Raw genomic sequence first — 22016 nt, forward strand, 5'->3', positions numbered from 1 at the left:
ATAAACCCTAATAAAGAGAAAATTAGCTCAATCGTATGTTAAGCATAAACCACTGAACTAAGAAATATAGGTCACAGTTACATAGTTTCCATATATGGCTGTAGTACTCCTCACACACAACTTAATTACATACCATGTTATCTGACTCCACAGGCAATAATACTAATACCTGCGAAAACAAATTAAGCAAGGGTTTACCATAATCACCATATTATGAAGACTAAGAAATAGTGACCTAATTTTCACAGAAAGGTGTAGTACCCAATATGACATCTAAATTTCAACTTACATGCCACTTTCAGTAACAATATCTAAGAAAATGGCTTAAAAAATAAATCCTAACCATGAAATATAGATCTTATCCCAAAGGAACCAAGAATTATTTTCAGTCATGCTTGTAGTACTTCTCATGATGCAAAAACATCTTGTTATGTGTCACTAAAGGCAATATTGAATAAGAAAGAGCTAAACATAAAGAACCAAAATCAATGGACCATAAAATATAGGTCACTGCACAGTGTTGTACTAACCCTGATGCACATTAATACTAACTTGGATTACTCTAAGCATTAGTATATGAGAAAATGACCTAAAGGCAAACCCTAACCTGAGTGTTGACACCAAACTGATGGAAGGACAGTTCGACAATGGGTGATTAAGGTGGCCGAAGTTACTTGTATTCTTACAGAGGCACCACCTCCAAAATTTAGTTACAATAAAAAATTGTCTTCTTACCTCCAAAATTTAGTTACAATAAACATGTTTTGTTAGTATTAGTGAATGCGTATATATGTTTGACACTGGATGACAGCAGACATTAATAAATACATTTTTAAGCATCGTCAAGACATGTTGGTAACACACAAACCCATCGATAACGAGTGATGAGATTTCAATGATCATTAAACGTCAATTAAATAAACCTGACATGGCTAAACCACCTGTACATTACAATAATCTATTTCATTTAATGTAACTGGGATTGAATCAATACATCAGCGGTTCCTTATAGCTGCAATTCTGGTACACAATTATAACCTTGTTCTTATTTTTCATTCTACTGTGAAGTACTTGCTATTATGTGACAACTGACCAATTTCAAAGAAATTCTCATGCATAACAATTCATACTCATACTTATTACTCAGGTTGAAATGTTGTTAATGCTGTAGAGTTTAACACCATTTTTCAGCACAAGATAGGCTATACATGGCGGCCAGTATTAACGGTGGAGGAAGAACCAAGAAAACCCAGGAAAGAACCACTGACCCATGAGAAGCTACTGGCAAGTTTTCTCACGTATCTACATTGACCTGTCCCAAGACTTGAACCCATGCAGACAGAGATGAGATGGCAGTGACCCGTAACAGCAAGCGCTTTAGACCACTCATCCACTTGGGGCCCCTCAAATTGAATATCTAACATATCAGAAATTCTAGCTAAATCTGCCAGCAAACATTAAAATCCTTAATCTTCTGAGGACAATTCAAGTAGTACTTGCAGACTTTTACAAGATAAATATAAAGTAATTCCAATTTTTATAAATGAAACTGATTTTTTGCAATACAATTGGCTGTAAACCGTCATGTGATACTGATCTGGAATTTTTTACACATTGATAAATTCTGGGACTACTTTTGGGTTTTTTACTGTTTGCAATATAAATAAACATTGTAGACACGTCATTATGAAACGACTGTTTCATCTTTTAAACGTTTTATTCAGCAAATAATTATAAAAAATAAACTTTTTATAATTTTTCAAATATTCTTTGATTGAAATGCATTCTTTACAATTTGGCGTTCGTGTTCTACATAGTCACGCAAAATGGCCAATTATGGTGATTTTGCAATTTTCTGTGGAGTTGTTTGAACAATTAGATGACAAGTAGTTAAAAGAAAATAATGTATATAATAATCCATAAAGGTGTATGTTTTTCTAATTTAAATTATTTTGGATGTGTAATCATTAATTCGTTCCAGCACTCAACTATGCAACCAAACAAAACATATGGCTGGTTTTGCGAGCAACTCTACAGTTAACACATTAACCCCTGGAGGTTTTTATCGTTTTCACCTGAAATTCAAGTAGGAAACACATTTTGAAAGCTATTTCTGAACAAATCATAATAAATCAACTTCCAGTGATTTTCCAACAACATAATGCCTAGATGTGTTAGAAACATCATTTTTCATTGGCTATTTGGCTCGTGCAAGAGCAGACGGGTAAAAGTTGGAGTTCTTTTTTTTGTTGTGTTTTTGTTTTGCTTAATGAACCCATTATTTTTGTATCGAGACCACTCTTTATTCCAAATGCCCATCTTATCCTACTTTTTGCAAAGGTTCATCTGTCTGTTTGCAGTTCATACCAGTCTGCCTTAGATCTGAGACCAAAAAGTCTAAAATGTGGACACAAAATCGGATTCCGACCACGGGCGAATTTTGGGTGGAAAAAAATCGTGTCCAAAAAATGAGGTTTTTCCCTCTGTAATTTGTAGTACAACTAGAACTTCCAGATTATCTGGTATCATTGTAAAGCTACATCTGTCTACCTTTCTATAATACCACCCACTTTAGTGTATCATATATGACCTTGATGCTACAGAGCTCGGCAGTGGTCTACTACCTCATTTGAAATTTATTCACTTTGTGAGTGATACAGTAAAATTTACACCTTGTTAAATACCCAACCATGATCATTTAATCCTATATTGGAAAACAGAATAACAACAATCAGAATAAACAACAGATACAAGTTCAATTTGTGAAGCCGATATAACCAACTTCAATTTGTGAAGCCAATATAAGCAAGTTCAATTGGTGAAGCCAATAAAACTAGGTTCAATTTGTGAAGCCAATATAACCAAGATTAACTGGTGAGGCCAATATAACCAAGTTCAATTTGTGAAACCAATATAACCAAGTTCAATTTGTGAAGCCAATAAAATCAAGTTCAATTTGTTAAGCCAATATAACCAAGTTCAATTTCTGAAGCTAATATAACCAAGTTCAACTGGTGAAGCCAATAAAACCAAGTTCAATTTGTGAAGCCAATATAACCAAGTTCAATTTGTGAACCCAAATGAGTCTCCCAAAACTTTATTAATAAATAATTTCTTACCGAGTTTTAAACTGTTTCTCAAGGCTTTTTAAAAAAAACTGATTCTCTATGAATGTTATTTAATTTCCACTCCAAATTTCTAAATCAAACACAAAACATTTAATCAACATAAAAATCTTTAAGAGAAAACTTTGATGTTTCAAAATCTATATCTTGCAAAAATTCTCTACTAATAACAGGTGTATAAATTATGTACTGTGTCCAAACGATACACCCATATCATGATATCAACATAACGAGTACCTTACAAAGTATTGCAGCCATGATTGAATTTGAAATCTATTGAATGACCTGTTTGGATGTTAATAAATGAAATGAAACTTTGGTTGAAATCTGCATTCCATCAATACTCCCATAATCTCAGCCAGGAGCCAAAGAACTCTTGGATTTTAGGTCTAGCTTTATGGACTTTTATTTCTAATAGAGTTTCCAGGCCTAAGAGGAGATAAAAGTGTGATGTGATCAGTGGTTAAACCACCAGCATTATTCCATAACAGAATGCCCTTGCATGGTTAGTGGTTTCCTCCAGTACTACAAAATATGCCTAAAATATGCCTCTGTGTGTGTGTATATATGTGCTTGTTTTGTGATGAAAGCTTGCAAAACAAACTGCAATTATTTATAAAATGTTTCATATCCAATGTAACTGCCCATAAACTAAACAAATTATAAATAAAATAATTAAAACTTCTGATCATCATAATAAATTTACAAATAACTAGATATATGAACTGACCTATGTTTGCAAAGGTAATTTTCAAGTGTCTCCAGCAAACTATCAGCATCAACCAGAACAACTTCCTCCCTGCACTCTTGTGACAACAGTTCCCAGATATCCAGCCAACTGCTGCAATCAATCAAAGGTACATTTCTTAAATTGAGGGGAATTCATTCATACTGGCTAGTATCAATTTTCTTGTTTTTGCAAACTTTTAAATTTTCTTTAGTACTTAAATCTGTGGAGATGACATTGATTCAGAAGGGCAGATGTAACATCTGAACAGATGGATGTGTTTGAAGAGTGTTTGGATAGAGAGAGTGGTACCAAATCACTTTGTTAGTTGCTACTGGATGTGCATGCTCTTCAGTGAATGTAGCTGTAGGGATGGCTTAGGAGGAATGACAGTTATTATTACTGGGTAAGTATTGCCAAGAAGCATATTTTGCCTGAGAAAAAAAATTCTATGTAAAATACATTACCCTTTCATAAAAACATACGGAGAACAGGTATAAGGAATATGAAGAATAAAATACATCCCATTACCCCTGAGTTGATCCTGTCTCTGGTTCCCTAATGTATGAAGAAAAAAAGAAGCTTGAGTCTTGTCTGAGATATGAGTAAAAGATAGCAAAAACATATAAAAGATTTGGGCTGAAAGGAAAATAATATTTGCTCCCACAAATCCAGCTTAAGTGGCATAACCAAGATTATTACAAAAAGGGATAGAAAGGTTAAGTTATTGTGATGCTGATAAAGGCCTGTCAGTTGAACTGTGCCTTTTAAAATGAAGAGACTCTCGGATGGAAGCTGGAAATTGTGGCATTACACTTCCATCTAATGGCATGAATAATGTATTTTTTTCAGAAAAAAGTAACAATGATGGGCTGACAGCAATGTCCTGAACTCATCAGCCAAAGTAGGTAAGAAATTCATATGGCTTTTGCTTAATCTTTGCACTCAAGAGGAATAACACAATTAATCCTGGACAAAAAGAGCCTGTCGTGAAATATCCTTTCCTTCTTTGAGTGGTAGAACAAAACAGGTCTCCCTTTTCTGATCAGCTCAAAACGAGTCGGGTACCACTTTAATGCTCTGGCAAGATACTGAAGATGGCCCTGCAAAGGGTCTATTGAAGATAAAAAGACGAGAGAAAGAAGAAAAAAGACAAAATGTGCCTGTTCTTGGGCATGAAACCTGGAAACATTATGGCAGAAACCGAACCATCATTGTGAAACTGAAACAAGTTCAGGTCAACCAAAATAAAAAAAAACATGAATTTCACAGATTTTGCATAGTGAGGCTCTGATGACCTGGAAGCAGGTCTTATACAAAGGGTGCATGAATGAGGCTTTGAATAGTGGCTGGAATAGTGGCAAGTTCAACCATGGCAGAACTCTTATGCAGGCTCAATTCTGGACAAAGGACCAAGGCCACCGGTCATGACAAGCTGAAGTTCGCTATAATGTCTTTGTTCTGGCCCATATCTTCCCTCCATCATATTAGAACAGCAGCATATATGTCCATTTCGGAATGGTAATGAAGAATATCTTATGCTGACATTAAATAGATTGCAATCAGCCAATCAAAAAGTCATAGATGTATAATGAGCAGTCACTTTCTGGATTAAGTAATTTGACTTTGTAATTCTGACATTTAATACAGTACATGACAATATGGCGCCTTAAGGTACACCAATAACCAGAGGATATCTTTCAGAAAGTTGTATATAATTTTTATTTTTCAAAACATTTGACGAAAAGTTAGGCAAATGGCTCCTTCAGCCAATGTTAAATAGATCATTTATTATACCCTACTTCAATCTGTGTCATAAGCCTTATTGATGTAAAAAAGAAATTGCTTCAGTTTGCTCTCATTATAACAGAGTAGCTGGGGACCACTGTCAAAAGACAAGTAATAATGTAAATTAAAAAGATTTTTCATTCCATGATATTTTATGCATTTCATTTTGTCAAATAATGAGGTTTTAAAAAGGAAAAAACAAATGATACAACACTAAGTTTGATTTTGTTTTCTTTCAAAAAATATTCTGATACATCAATTCAAATACAACGGTTTAATTTAGAGAATCAGGTCCATAGCAATACTGCATTATATCCAGAACTGCGTTACAATGAAAGGCTTTATAACACGGTTTAATTTAGGGAATCAGGTCCATAGCAATACTGCATTACATCCAGAACTGCATTACAATGAAAGGCTTTATAACACGGTTTAATTTTGGGAATCAGGTCAATAGCAATACTGCATTACATCCAGAACTGCATTACAATGAAAGGCTTTATAACAAGTGAAAGAGAGAGAAAGAAAGAGAGAGTTACATACATTCTTTCTAAATGAAAGTTTCTCAGATGAATAATTTAAATCTGACTAGCCATTCAATTTTGTTTCTAGAGCAACTGAATTCACATTGAAAGTTTCATATTAATTTGTTGGTCTCGATATACCCCAGAGTCTCTCATTAATAATTCAATCCATGATTTTGGAAACAGTTTGCTATTATTAGGTGACAATAGTTGGAAGGGTCTTAATGGTCCTTGCCAGATTTGGATTCTAATGTCACTGTTGCTTTTTGCCATGATGGTGGGAAGTCACCTCTTTCCCACATTCTCTTAAAAATATTAGTAGTGTATTGAGAGTTTATCACTTAAGTGCTTCAGAAGCTGAAATTGGATATCATCTGGTTCTGCTGAAGTGTCATGTACATGATCAAAAGAATCTTGCCGTTCTGACATTCAAATCTGTATTGTCATTTTTAGCATTTGCAAATTTAAAATTTAGAAGAACCTTAGTAATCTGGGCTAATTGCTTCTGCTCAAAAGCAAAAGGAGGAAGTTAGTGATTTATGGTACCAAGGATTTTAAAAAGCAATGGTTCTCTGTTTCTGTTGCAGGAAGATGCTTCCTGCACCCCATTTTCATACCAAAGAGTAAAGTTTTAACAAGAATTTCCCCTTCCAGTATGCCTTTGCAAGTGGATGAGGGGAATGAAGACAGGGCTTGTCTCTTTGGAAGCTTGTTTCTTCTCTATGCGGCCAAGGAATAGGGGTCTGGAATATAAATGCTGATATCTAAGGACTGCCTTATGGTGATCCTTTATTTGAGCAGAAAAGGAAGGTATATTTCCCCACAAGCTGGGAAAAGCTAAGGAATCTGAAAAGTGTGTTTAGCTGTAATGCTCAGTACACATGCCATGCATGAGACTCCCAGGCATGTCTGGCAAAAAAGGTCTCAGGCGTGGAACCTAGGCTATCCTCAGCTTACTGAATGATAGCCATGGAGACCAGATTGAGTATGAAACCAATAGCCGTGACACTTCCAAAAATGTTTGGAAAGGTTTTAGGTCCATGCATTTGCAAGACAGTTTCTACATCTCAAGTCTGTGATAAAGAGTTTAAAAAAATGTTGAGTAGAGTTGGAGGAGAGCAGTCAGTGTGAGAAGGACTGCTGATGCTGGGTTTTTCTAGCTGCTTATAAAAGCAGTGAAAGATGCCATGGATAAAGCAAGACTGTGGTAGCAATTAGAGGTAAGGCTTGTTTTATTTTTCAAGATATCAATGGATGCAGAAATTATATGAGGCCACTGGCAGAGCAGTTGAACTCTGTGGGCAGCAGCCAAATGACTTTATCTATGGAGGCATGGAATTCCTGCATATTATCAGATGAGGAAGAGAAGAGGGGTTTGCAATTTGTCTTCAGTATCAGAGTATCAGAGATGTGGGGCAGGAGGTAAGCCTCCCACAATGGTAGTGAAGACTGAACTGGGAACAAAGTTCACAAGAGCAGTAAATGAAACTGGGAATCCATACACGTTGGTAAAAGGTACTCTCAGGCATCATCCATGGTCTGTGATGAGTACCATTTATCAGGGAAAAGAATGTTGTTATAAACAGTACCGTGCATCAACCATGATGAAGCTGGGCCAGTGATGGAATGTTCCAATACCTTGGTTGGTTTTTAAATGGCTGTTGTGGTAAAGTCGATCACAAAAGCCAAGTCCATGACAAAGCCAGGGCTCAAAGTGCTGTGACTGGATGATGGACATCTTTGAATTCTTGGGTCCTGGACTGTATCCCAAGTCAGAAAAAATGAGTGCAAGTTGAGACAGAACCAGGACAGTAGTAGTACAAGGCCCGCTAATGTTTCTGGGTCTGGTACTGGTTATCTAGGTATTGATCACAATAGCCAACAATAGAGTGTACATGCCATATGCAGTTCTCCAGGGCTGGTCCATCTGGGCCTCCATACCACTGTTGTCCTGGAGGGCCATGTGGACCAGAATTGAAGAATGGTAGTAGAAATTGTCCAATGCGGAACAATTTGCCTATGACACTATCAGCAATGGCATAGCCAATGCTGTATAGAATACCCAAGAAGGCAAAGATTGCTGGATCTTTTTAATCAGCTATCTCTCTGTATTAGCTGCAACATCAGAAAGATGCCAACTGAAGCAGCAATACTGATTCAAAAAAATGTCTTTTATGAAGATGGCAAAATTATAGAAAGTATATTTAACTTCCGATGAGAAAATTCTTTGGACAACTCAGACTTTAGAGCACAAAATAGATGGGTATTTGCAAGGCCTCTGAACAAGTGTGCTGACCAGGCACCAGTGGAAGCTGTATCTGGCAAATAATGCAATCTTCCTTCAATCCTTCTCTCACAGGGGAGACCACCCTCATCTGACTTTCTTCTTGGATAATTTTAGCTCTTTAAAATATAAAGAACAGAAACATTATTTGGTTTGGAGGGCTGTATTTGCAACATAGTGGATAGTCTTCTAACTTATCATCAGCTATCTGAAGAAATCTAAGTAGTGAATGGGTCTGCACATCTAAGTGACTTTCCTGGAAGCTTGCAATTACAAATTTTTGTTCATAAATAATTTATTTTATGGATCGGATACTTAAGACCACTCACTTGTAGATCATATTTTGCGACTATATGGGACAAATATATTACCCCATGTTTTGTGTAATTTTGCCTCAAGGTGTTGGAAACAAAGAGATATAAGTGGGCAAACAGCTGAGCATGAATATGGCTCAATATATACCGTATGCTTTTACTGGAAAGGATGAGAATAAAATATGCTGGAGTAAGAAATGAAATTAAATTGTAGATTTGTTTGCTTAAATTAAAAAGAAGATTTGCCTGCATAAGTTAATTGGTACATTTGCATGCAGACATGCACTCCGCTGTGTCAGTGTTCCGTTCAGCAATAAAAAGGAACATGCAGTACAGAATAAAAGTGTTTCTCCAATATTTTCTTACTTACCTTGCTGTTCGTGTCTTGTGCGTTTCAAGTGTATGAAGGTTACATCTCTTGTTTTTCTTGCTCTTTGATATTGATCCTATTAATGAATTCAAACGTGCCCTGCACAGAAAAAGAAGAAAATCTAAAGTTAATTTTAAGAACAGAAGATGCAGTCAAATGACATTATCAAGTATTAATAGTGGAGAAAGAACCCAGGAAAACCCCGGAAATGAACCACTGACCCACGAGAAGCTACTGGCAAGCTTTCTCACATACCCACATTAACCGAATCCGAGACTCGAATTCACGCAGACAGAGGTGAGATGGCAGTGATCTGTAACGGAGAGCGCTTTAGACCATTCGGCCACCCTTTAATACCATCCAGGAAACTGAGCTAAATATAAAGATTAACAATAATGTAAAACTACAGATAACTAGAGCATGAAATATAGGTTAGTTACCTAGTTTTTTTTCTTCTAAAGGATGTAGTAAGCCTCATTACACACATATATGCAAATTTAAGGTAAATCTTTAAAACAATCAGAATATTTAAGAATATTCTTTTCTTTTGTTGGGACATGAACAAACACATCACATCAAGCTCAACAAATTCTTCAAAATCCAAGCACATAAAACTACAACACATGATGTAAGTGTCATTCTCAATCATTTGTAATTCTCTAATATATATAGCTAAGTATGGGTTTGGTTTTGTGGGTTTAATGCCATTTCTCAGTACATGGTAAGCTTATACAAGGCAGCTAGTATATTTGGTAGAGGAGGAACCGGGGAAAACCCCTGGAGTAACCTCCAACCTATGGGAACCTTTCTCATATACACTTGTTGGCCAAGCATACTTGAACCCATGTGGCCCAGAACACTTGGCCATCCGGGGACCCAATAATAAAATAAACAAATCCTAAGAAACTTAATAATTCTGAATAAGTATATTCTTCCTACAGCATGAGTAATGAGAGTCTAGAAAAGTGCTAACTTGTGATTTTCAATATATTACTGCTCATTTCAGTGTTTTCAAGGATGCTTACGTTTTTGTTGATATGACTTTTCATTTTGGAGGAACAACATTAACAACATTTTCAAATGGATGCCATGGTGGCCGTATTTTATATGATATTGACATCCCTTTTATTTAGTATGAAACAGACACTGAAAGAAGTCTTTTTTGGGTGAAAATACAATGTCAATATGACCAGCCATCTTGGAAAAGCAGTGGTAACAAGATTTTCAAGACGGCCATTGTAGCAGTCATATTAGAAGTCAGATCGGCACCTGACATCACAAGAAATCTTTCTGTGAGATTCCTGTGTTGATATGACTATTTGTTCATGAGAAATAATGAGAAGATTTTTCAAGATGGCCACTTTGGCAGGCATACTAGATGTTTGAATGGCATCATTAGGACCCAACGGGACATCATAAGAAGACGTGTAGGAAAAACCTAATTTTGATATTATCATCGATTCAGGAGGAATAATATTCTAAAAATGGCCACTGTGGCCATATATATCAGATCAATACCATTATCATTTAGGATCAACTACACTTCATAAGAAATCTTCTGGCGAAAATGGCAACATTACATTTTATTCTAAAGCAGAGATAACAAGAATGTCAAGACGGTTAATGTGATAGACACACTGGACATCAGATCAGCACCATTTTCATTTAGGACCAACAAGGCATCAAAAGAAGTCTTCTGGTGAAAAGCCTCATATTTATATGACCAACCATTCAGGAGAAGTAGCGATAACATGATTTTCAAGTGGTTGCTGTTTGCCACATGGACATAAGATCAACCCTAATAAGACTTAAGATCAACTACATCAACTAGACATTATAACAAGTCTTTTAGTAAAATCCCCATGTAGCTATGACCATCCAATCAGGAGCAACAATAACATGATTGGATACCAGATTGGCACCATTTTCGTTAACGACCAAACATACATCATAAGAAGTCATCAAGTGAAAATCCCAAGTCAGTATAACTTTCTGTTCCAGACGAATAAGATTTTTAAGATGGCCTCTGTGGTGGTCATTTGGAGATTAGCTACCACCATTTCATACAAGACCAACTAGACATAAGAAGACTTAGTGAAACCTCATGTTATAATCAATCCATTTAGTAACAACAAGATTTTCAATATGGCCATTGTAACTGCCATATTGGATGTCCACGTGGCACCTGCCTCATTTAGGACCAACTAGACAATGGGATGAACATGTGTGTGAAGTTTCATGGCAATCCTCCATGTAGTTTAGGAGGAAGAGGAATAACAAACTTATCCTGACAGACAGAAGTAGGACAGATGATTGTTTTGGTTTTGTGGGTGTAATGCCATATTTTAACCTATGATAAGCTATACAAGATGGCAAGTATATTTGGAGGAGGAAGAACCATGAAACCCCCAGCAAAAACCACTGACCTACATGAAGATATTGGTAAGCTTCCTCGCATACCCACATTGGCCGAGATATGACATGGACCCATGCAGATACAGATGAGTTATCAGTGATCTGTAATACTGAGTGCTGTAAGTTGGTGAAACTGAGCAGTTTTTGTGAAGAAGTCATTGAAAAGCTAACTTTTACAAACAGGTGCCATATTCCGTTGCTATTCAGCTTAATTTGTAAAAACTTGAAAAGAAGTTGAAGACAGTTGTTCTTGATGGGATGCAGGTCCATTCTGTCAACCCACTTGGTCTAATAGCCAGGTTAGCTAAGAATATATTCTCAAAAATTATATAAACAGACAGAGGCACGAAGCAAGACAATTCTGGAATTGTGCAACATGATATTGGAATTGCTGGACAGTTTGAGGATTCTCAGTTTTATGGAATTGTACTTATTCTCATTTACACCAAGTTCAAATGTCTGTGGATAAAACAGTCTTAAATATATTGTAGCTTTAAAGTTTTGCTTCTAAATATTTTTTCCTACTGATGAAAATATAAAAGCATCACAGAATATTTCTGCAAATTATTAATTAGTTCAGTTCTGTTACACATCTCAGTATGAAATGAACTAAAAGTAATTCATTAGGCACTGACATCCATCAATATTTTGTATGTAACTAAAATCATTGGACAATTGACCAAATATTCAGGACAAGTGATTTTTGAAACTTGTTTGCCCCAGACTTTTTACTCCACCCTACAGTCATATAATACCTAACATATATGAAAAAATAAAATTTAGAAGAAAAAAAATAAAATAATGTATGCATAAGAAATAACTAATTCCACAATCCTGAAGCATTTCTTAAAATGTTATTATAAAAACAGTGGAGCAGGACATGCCCTTATTTACCCATGTATGTAGAAGAGGGAATACAGTGCTCTGGGGTCAAAGAGGAGATTCCTGTTGATTGACATAACACCGGACTTTGTAATCAATAAAGGATCTAAGGCCAGAAGTTTGGACTGGACAAGTTGGTTGAAAAGACGCTCCACACTGAAATGAAACAAATAAATTTGATACACAATTAACTGCTTGATAATCTTTCATTTGCGTTCCTTTTTTCCTTATTATCTGATGTCTCGAGAGGAAATTAAATTTTTGAACAGATTACAAATTCAAAAGCAATATATGCTATAGGCATGTACAACTTTCTCCATGGTGTGGGCCATATATCAATTTTTTAATGTACCCATATGATATAAATGTAACCAGATAAAACAATTTATGGGCTGTATGCAGCCCAAGGGCTATACAGGTAGGTTGAACATGCCAGCCATACAAAATCCAACACGGGTTTTGCAGAACATATTATCTCACTAGCCAAATGTACACGTAGTACAATGAACCTGCATACGATATGAAAAAAAAATGTTGCTCAAATCTTTAAATATTTAAGTACAAAATTGAAAACAATAAAAACATCACCACCACAACAGAGACAAAACAACTCCACCTTTCCTTACTGAATATAAAGCAATTCAGGCTGGAATACTTCAATTCTTAATTACGAAGAATGGATAATTTGTATTACATCCCAAAGATTTCAGTCTTCATTGTGCTGTTATAGCAAAGGGTCCCAATGACATGTTAGGGAGTAATTCTGGTGAAGCAGCCATCTTCCATGAAACTTTGTTTTGATATGCCAACGTCAAATTGTATGAACAGAACCTACCCCTTTCCCTCTGCTTTCGACAGAACCCAATTAATATTCTACCAAGGCAGTGCCTCTTATATGATTTTTACTTATAAAATATGTTTCTAGGAACAAAGCAATAAAAAATACTATAAAATAAACATTTGTGCAAATGAATAATAATGGTTTTGTGATCAATGTACAAATGTGAAACTAAACAGTAAACTCCCAAGCTTTTAAATCTTTAAAACTAAAGAGTGTACGGTTAAAGAAGTTCTGAGACTACCTAAACAGGGTTGGCACTGGCTTAAAAAAGTTGTTGCCAAAAACAACAATGCGAACCTCAATATTTTGTTGCCAATTTTCAAAAAATGTTGCCATTTTTATAATACAGTACTATCTGTTTATCCCACACACACTCGGGAATAAAGTTATATTGGCGACGTAAGCAGATGTTTACATAAGGCAGGAGGGAGGGGCTGAAAAAATTTGAAATTTTTGCACAGAAGTGACATTTTTTAGGTGACCTGTTATCATTGACTAGCATTTACACAGAAAAAAAAAAATAAAAATGGAAATTTTGATTAAATAAAGTCAACTAGTCTGAAACGGACTTGTATACTGACAACTTACATTTCTGTAGTACACTCCACAATGAGTTAAATAATGTAAATGTATATGAAAAATCCATGAATTTGAGTATTAGATCATATGTTAGAAAATTCATCTATTAGTTGAATCACATTAAAAAATACAACAAGTATATATTAAAAAAATGGGAGTTCTCATTTAATCTACATCCCATTGTCAACAAACATGTTTCACAAAACAATTCACACAGATATTCATTATCCTAATAGCACATGATTGTATAGTTGTTTATATGCTACTTGTACATGTACTAAAATTGGCCTAGATTTTGGTCAGCAAGAGACAACTACATGATGCAGAGGCTGCCAAGGGAATGAGGCTATTCACTGGGAAATAAAAACACGTGAACAAATGAAAAAGTTTAACAAACATTCTTGCGAGATGTCCCACCTTTATTTACCTTGATGGCCATATATATATTGTTTAAAAATACTGGAACTTTAATTTGGATCTTATACTGCCATTGGTAGCGATCATAAGCATGAACTTTATTTGTTGCAAACTGGAAGCTGTCACAGCACAATAAATATGTTCCAATCACAATGAAAAATGAAACAATTCTTTTATTTAAGTTTGTTACTGACTTCCTTTGATGAAAGATCTTCGGCTTGCTTTGATGAAGGTGTGCATGTTATTGAAGGCGCCACTAAAGGCCCTCTTTAACACATTAACCCCTAGTGACGACTTTATGGGGCAGGAGGTAGTAGCCTACTGCCGAGCTCTGTAGCGTCATGGTCATGCATGACACACTAAAGTGGGTGGTATTATAGAAAAGTAGACAGATGTAGCTCTACAATGATACCAAACAATCTGGAATATCTAGTTGCACTACAAAATACAGATAGAAAAAACTCTGTATTTTTGGACCCAACTTTTTTTAACGCAAAATTCGCCCGTGGCCGGAATCCCATTTTGTGTCAGGATTTGAGACTTTTTGGTCTCAGATCTAAGGCAAACCGGTATGAATGAACTGCAGAAAGCCAGATCAGCCTTTGCAAAAAGTAGGATAAGATGGGCATTTTGAATAAAGAGTGGTCTCCATACAAAAATAATGGCTCCATTTAGCAACACAAGAAAAGGGGGCCAACTTTTACCCTTCTGTTCATGCGCGAGTCAAATAGCCAACAAAAAATTATGTTTCTAACACAACCAGGCAGTATGTTATTGAAAGATTACCGGGGATTTGGTGTTTTCGAGTATATTCAGAAATAGCTTTCAAAATGTGTTTCCTAGTCGAATTTCAGGCAAAAATGGCAAAAAGCTCCAGGGGTTAATGTGTTAAAGAACCAAACAAATGCAAGTTTGTTATTGCTGCAGCAATACCAAATAATCGTAGAAAATTGACAGAGACATTATTTTGTTTAGAATATATACAAAACAACCGGTGCATCAAATGTAATCAGTTGTCTTTGAAGTTTCAGCAAAACTATTTTTTCTTGTACATTTTTCAAAAAGAAAAAATAGTGCCGCTGTCTGGTCGATTGTAGTTGTTTCCGCTTTCAGAGGTGGTTGATTATAGCTAGCACGACTATTCTGGTTATATTACGGCATATTGTTCTAAGGCCAGATACCAGTGTAAGCAGATTATGATAAAAATAATGCCGTGTTTGGGTGTTTGTCAATATGAACAAAGGATCTGTTTATGTAACAATAGATTCCAGTGCAATTTTATGTCCAAGTTGCGACTCCTGTCACGGTGTCTTTTAATTTCTCCACTCCAAACCTGAGACCATATATACAATTTTAAACAGGCAAAAATGTTGTCACCCAAAGAATCACAATTTGTGACACTGGCGAAGCCCAGCGCGATCCCTGCTAAAAGAACCCACAGATTCATGAATTTATCCAATATATCATCTGAAAATATATATGTTGTGTCATAAACTGATTCTCCAGACAAGTATCAGTAAACAGAGGTCTTGAAAACACTTAATCATGTGTATTTGGATGCTTTTTTTATTACTGGGGACACAGAAAATCATATAGGCTGGAGTCCTCCATACGCATGTAATAAGTGGGTGGCAAAATTCAAAGGCTTGACAATCATGCTTGAGCAACATGCTGATACAATGACAGAAGTTAGGACTGAAAGCCCCCACCCTCAAATGTACATGTTGCTATTATAAGAGCACATCAAAAGAACATGCTGCAAACAGCTGGGCGGCAAGATTAAAGGCTTTGAATGGCAACTGGGTGGGAAAATCTACTGATTTTTAAAGTGCTTGAATTCAGAGGCAGAAAGACCCAGAGATGTACATGTGGTCATTGAAAACAGTACATCAAATATACAACATTAGCTTTCATTATTGTGTTCATTTCTGAGTGTAGTGGAATAAGCAATGCATGTGACCTTGGAATCAAGACATGCTGAGACTTAAGACTTGAATGAGTATTTTGGTGTTCAACGGCAAACTGACAAAGATTGTAATGAGATTCAGGAAAGTGCTAAATTTGTTAGAATCGATAGTTTGGAAGGGACAGTAGCCAAGTGTAAGAAAGTGTGTAATGCCTAGCTAAGCACTTTGAATAAGACCTTCCTTGGATTGACAAAATCAGACTCATTCTGATGGACAAACAAGAGTTATGTCAGTGTTATAAAGAATGTTGAAATTAAACTCAATGGCAAATAATAGTTCTTATAATTTGCATAGTTTTCTGGGAGGGTACTGCAACTTTTGCTGGTGGGACTCCTATTTTTACAAAATCGGGAGTCCTGGACTCCTAGTTTTCAAATCCTAGTGAGACCTCTGAGTAACCATATTCCAGAACTCTACACTTACTGCATCTATTTGCTTTTAAGTCCAACTGCAAACTGCACAGATCCAAATCTGTTTCTGCATAATGACCGGCAGATTTGGGTTTATGCAGTCTGTGTGAAGTAATCTGAAGAACAAACAACAAAAAATCCTGATCTGCTGGTGCATTGTGTGATCGAAGATAAGTGTCTAATGTTGTGTACAGTTGGACTCAACCTGCAAGCAAATACAGACAGCATCTATTTTTGAGGCTATCATATAACACTACTGACAATGTCATGCAGCAGTTTTTCAGCTTCACAACAGAAATCCTTTAATAATATCGCTAAGTACGATAAGTATTTTGATACCAGCCAGAAAAACATCAACTGCTGACAACCTTATTTTGCCACTGCAAAATCTGAGCTTTAACCCTCACTATTTTCCTATCATTAGTTCCTACTTATCCATAACAGAGAAGTCACTTTATGAGAAAAGAAAGAACACCATCTACAACAATGGAAATAAAGCATACAGAAAAACAAAATTAATTTGTTATAATCTTTTATAATCTCCTAAATATGTGAAATAAAGAATAATTTAAACAAATATATCACTATTAATTTCTTATTTGGGAGGAATCAGGTCCTCAAATATGCAATAGAATTTTTGTAAAAAATATAAAGAAATAATTTTTAGAATTTGTGTTTGTAAATTCTCACAAATACATCTAAGTGGACTAGTAAACTGCAAACTTAAAATGAATACTGCAAATAAAACAGTACATATCTGCCTCTAAAAAAAGAATTCACAAAAAAGAACTATTACAAGTATCCTTTTCCTTTCTTTTTTCTGAACTACAAAATCAATTTGGTGTGGCCTAAGCATTTCCACATGTACAAAATATATGGGCTAAAAATGTGACCATACCTTCTCCTACAACCAACACAGGGAACATCATGTGTCAGTAGATTCATAATGTCCTTTCTGGTTACCATCATGGCAACTGCAATCTCATCCTTGGTCAAAAGACCAAATTTATGCACAAATCGTTCCAGGTCCTTCTGCTTCACACTGCACAAACGATCACAGTTAATGCATTTGTCTGTAAACTGGACCACCATCTGAAAAGCAAGATGAATTCAATAATACCAGTATTTCAAGATAACATTATTTTAACATATTTCCTCAGAATAAAAATCATAGCATGTGAATGCATAGCTCTAAACTAAGAACACAGGCATTCGCAACAAATACATTCAACTCACACAAAAGAATATAACTAAGCATTTAGTCCCAAGTTATCACCAGACTGCTCCCGATACAAGCACAGACCATGTTGTATAATGGTGCATTTGATCAATATAATCTAAGCTACTGGATTAAGTTTCAGATGTTCTGTGCATATTTGAAATAACAGTGCTTGATCACTTTGAAATTGTTCACTCAAAAAAATCCATATAATCAAACTCACCCTGAATTAAATCTTGGTCAGATGATGCATTCAAGAAGGCATGACTAATGTCCTGATGACTAGAATTCAGTAAATTTTGTTTTGTGGTGTTCACCAGTACCTCATTGAATATCCCAAAAATGCAATTAGTGTAAAATATCCAATTTATTAAATTTTTATTTTGAGGTCTGTGAGCAAATGTGCATGTAGCTTAAAATAAGTGTTAAGGTTCCAAGACACCAAAAAATTGGCCAAATGTGGCAATTGTTTTTACAAGTTTCAAATGTAACGAAACTGTCTCGATGAATGTATACATACTGAATATTCTAACATAAATTAATTTCATATCATAAGGTAAACAAGGTGCAATCAATATAATGCAACCATTTTGGACTCGATTTTCGTGTCAGACTAAAAACATCATAAGCCATTTAGCAAAAAGGCCTTGTAAGTATAAATATCTATGAGTGGTAAAGAGATTTTCTGGATGGCTTTCATAGCAGCCATACTGGATGTAAGATTGGTTGAAAACCTATGGCCATCTAGTCAGGAGGCAAAAAAATAACAAGATGTTGAACATGCCCATATTAAATGTCAGGTTAGCACCATTTTCGCTTAGGTCAAACTAGAGATAATAAGGTTTCTAATCAAAAACCCATCTTGACATGTCTTTCTGGTAGTAGCATCAAATTGGTTTTCAAGATGGCTGCCATGTAGGCATATTGAATTTCAAACAGTACCATTTTCATTTAGGACCAAATGGAGATGATCAAACATTTTTGGATAAAAACTGTCAGTATAATCATCCACTCAAGCTTTAACAAGAAATTTTAAGATGACTGCCATGGCAACCATACTGCATGTTGAAGCAGGGCCACTTTCATTTAGGACCAGTTAGACTTTGGACTGAATATGTGTATAAAGTTTTATGGCTAAGATTAGGAGGAGTAGCAAAGACAAACTTGGAAAAGACAGATGATGTAAAACAGGCCATCTCATAAGCTCTTCTGGTCTATGACCAGTTGAACAAAAATAAAAAATAAATTCTGGTTTCTATGTTTACCCTATTTTTTTTGCATGTTAACCTTATACATTTTCCTGACTATAAAAATAAGCAAAAGAAAAAGAATCAATGATTTTCAGAATAGTGTGACCTGTCCAGAGTTTATTCATTTGTGCATGTGTGGTGACAATAATAAACACAATCCTCATTAAGGTGCCTACTATTGTTCACAGTATTTTTAAATGCATACTGAACACAGACTAGAAAGTATGATTTAGTAACAGCCACCATTGTGTGCTATTCAGTAATAACGGTTATCTTCAAATTTACAGCAAGTTATATAAGACAAATACAGATTACTTTTGCAATCTATAACAGTCTCTGTACGAGCAGTAAATTCTATGTTCTATCATGGCACAACTCTTGAAATCTGGAAGTTCAAGATCATGGACTGACAATTCACTTGCCCAACTTTAAATGGCAAGTGAAAAACCTCCAGCAACAAAGTGAATTCTCAGTCATTCATCCACTCAAGCTAGTGCTGATTCAGGAATAACCAATGTTTCTCTTGAACAAAAAATAAATTCTGTCAAAAATATCAACAACTTTGTAAAGTGAAAGTTTATAATTTCACCTGGAAGTTTGTTTTTCATTCGTTTTAACCATGCTAGTAAGTGCTTTGCACTCATTCTAATATGCATTTACCAGAGACAGTCAGACAGACAGAGCAGACTAGTATCAATTATCAAAGGGAAAGAGGACTGATCTCAGCTTGTAATTACCTGCAACAGCTATCAAAAAGTCATAAGGTTTTGGAAAGTTAGGTTAGGAACACAGTCAACTTTTATATTTCAACAATGGGTAAGAGTTTATTATGGCAAGTAAAACATGCTACCACTGCACTGGGTATGTGGAATTTTAGAGACTGTTTATTTTTACAAAATCTGAATAGGGGTAAACAATGTTAAATAAATAAACTCTTATTCACGTACTTATCTAAGCATGCAAAGAAAGGAATGCACGCCTACTAAAATTTGTACGTTTTCATTTGAAAATCAATGAAAGTTAATAAAAAAAATCAATGCAATTAGTTACAGTAAAGATTTATGAAAGTCTGGTTTAATTTTAACAGTTGCACAAAAACATTTGTGGCTTTTAGGAACCCCATAGGCTACACATGGCAGCCAGTATAAGTAACAGAGGAAGAACCCAGGAAAACCCCTGTAAAAATCCACTGAATCACAGGAAGCTACAAGCAAATTTCTCTCATACCCACATTTGCTTAGTCCAAGAATCAAACCTCTGTAGACAAAGGTGGGATGGCAGTGATCCGTAAAGGTGAGCGCTTTAAACCACTCAACCATCCGGGGCCCTGCTTTTGGTATAGAATTTTGTACACACATTACAACTGTCTTTAAAAGTAGGCTAATGAATGTTCAACATACTTGAAAATGGATCAAAGTAGACAACATGTGACACAGTAACAGAAACTTTCCACCAAAGAAGCTATTAAATGATCATTAAAGTACTTAAATTTTACATGTGGAAAATATGAGGAACATTGCCTTTACATTCATTCAAGTTATGAGTGCCTGAGCACACTGTCTGTACAAGAATATTAAATGTGAGATGAGGGGTCAAATTTTGAACCAGTCCAGTTACTCAACTTGTTTTGACATGGTGAAGGGGTGCAGGTGTTATTTGTTTTCCAATTTTTCACTGAGAACCTGTAGGGCTCACCTGTGCATAATAAGTGAATGAAAATGCATACACCACAAAGACTTCACAGTCAGAAATGACTACCTGTTGGTCACATGAGTGCTTAGTACTTCAACTGTACAAGGGGACAAAATGTGTACTCTCACGTTTCCGTTTATATAATCATGAATGGATGGTCATATTGCCGGTCAAAATAAAAATATTAGAAAAATATCAATGATTGCTCAGATTTTTAGCTACACCATTTAGTCATCTAGTGTTTACTGGGATAAGGAGAATTAATGTAGTCATTCATTTTCCTTCTATAGAAGAAGAGTACATGTGGGTCTCACCAGTACATGCTGGGTGAATAAAAGAACACATGCTACACTGACTTTTAATTATCTGCCACATTACGAATAAAACACATAATTCAATATCACACTGCCACTTATCAAGCAACTGAAAGGATTCTTAAAAAATGTACAAGGTTCGAAGGGGATAATTCAGTTGTTGATTTAGGGGGTTAGCATGATGACATTAACTAGCAAGTGCGCGATGAACTACGGCATATACACTGTAAATAATGAATATAACAGTTTGCCAAAGTTAAAAAACAAACATTTTAGGAAGGATACGTATCAAGTATAAGTAAAAAAACATCGCTGACTTACTGTCAAGTTCTCATCAACGACAATTGGGAGCTGCCTTCTTTCAAACTGGTAGTCGTCGGTACGACAAACAGCCACTAGCTTCGCCATATCTTTATCACAAAACGTATAATTTCTTAATTGTAATCAATCATACATTAGGGTCTTTCTATCTCTGAAAAGAGTATCATGTAGGACAAGTTTGGCCCAAACGAAGAATATTTTTACTATCAAGTATGTAATCCTTATTACTCAGCCACAAGTGTTGTAGTCTTCCGCAGACCTTCTTTTCTCTTCGTCACATAGCAAGCTTCGATGCAAATTATTAAGTGTCACTAGTAGTTCTAACATTAGGGACAAATTAATGTTTATACAAAAAATCTGAAATATTTTTTAAATGTATCTACTTTTAAGCTATGCGTATAGATACAAAATGGCGGCAAAGCTTTAGGACTGATTTTATGACCTTGACACCTTTCAGTCGGGTTATAGTGACATATGATGTTTCTTAACAATTGTTCCAAACGATTGTCATAACGTTGCAGATGTGCAAAAGATTTATATCACTTTACAAAGTTTAAGTACAAAATTTGTGGAACAT

General features: G+C 35.5%; 1 protein-coding gene across 1 annotated transcript in view; it reads right to left on the reverse strand.

Annotated features, from left to right (window-relative positions):
• LOC149777143 (gametogenetin-binding protein 2-like) overlaps positions 1-21812 on the reverse strand; it is a 46232-nt gene extending 24420 nt beyond the window's left edge. The window contains exons 1-5 of the mRNA XM_089941834.1: positions 21440-21812; positions 17542-17735; positions 12442-12585; positions 9133-9231; positions 3856-3966 (exon numbers count right to left, since the gene is read on the reverse strand). Of these exons, the coding sequence (XP_089797960.1) occupies positions 3856-3966; positions 9133-9231; positions 12442-12585; positions 17542-17735; positions 21440-21526 (635 nt within the window). The 5' untranslated portion in view covers positions 21527-21812. The remainder of the gene's footprint in view (positions 1-3855; positions 3967-9132; positions 9232-12441; positions 12586-17541; positions 17736-21439) is intronic.
• Between the last annotated feature and the right edge of the window lie 204 nt (positions 21813-22016).

Source organism: Sinohyriopsis cumingii, chromosome 18 (assembly GCF_028554795.1).
Source record: "Sinohyriopsis cumingii isolate HCF-2022 chromosome 18, ASM2855479v2, whole genome shotgun sequence".
Classification (NCBI taxonomy): domain Eukaryota; kingdom Metazoa; phylum Mollusca; class Bivalvia; order Unionida; family Unionidae; genus Sinohyriopsis; species Sinohyriopsis cumingii.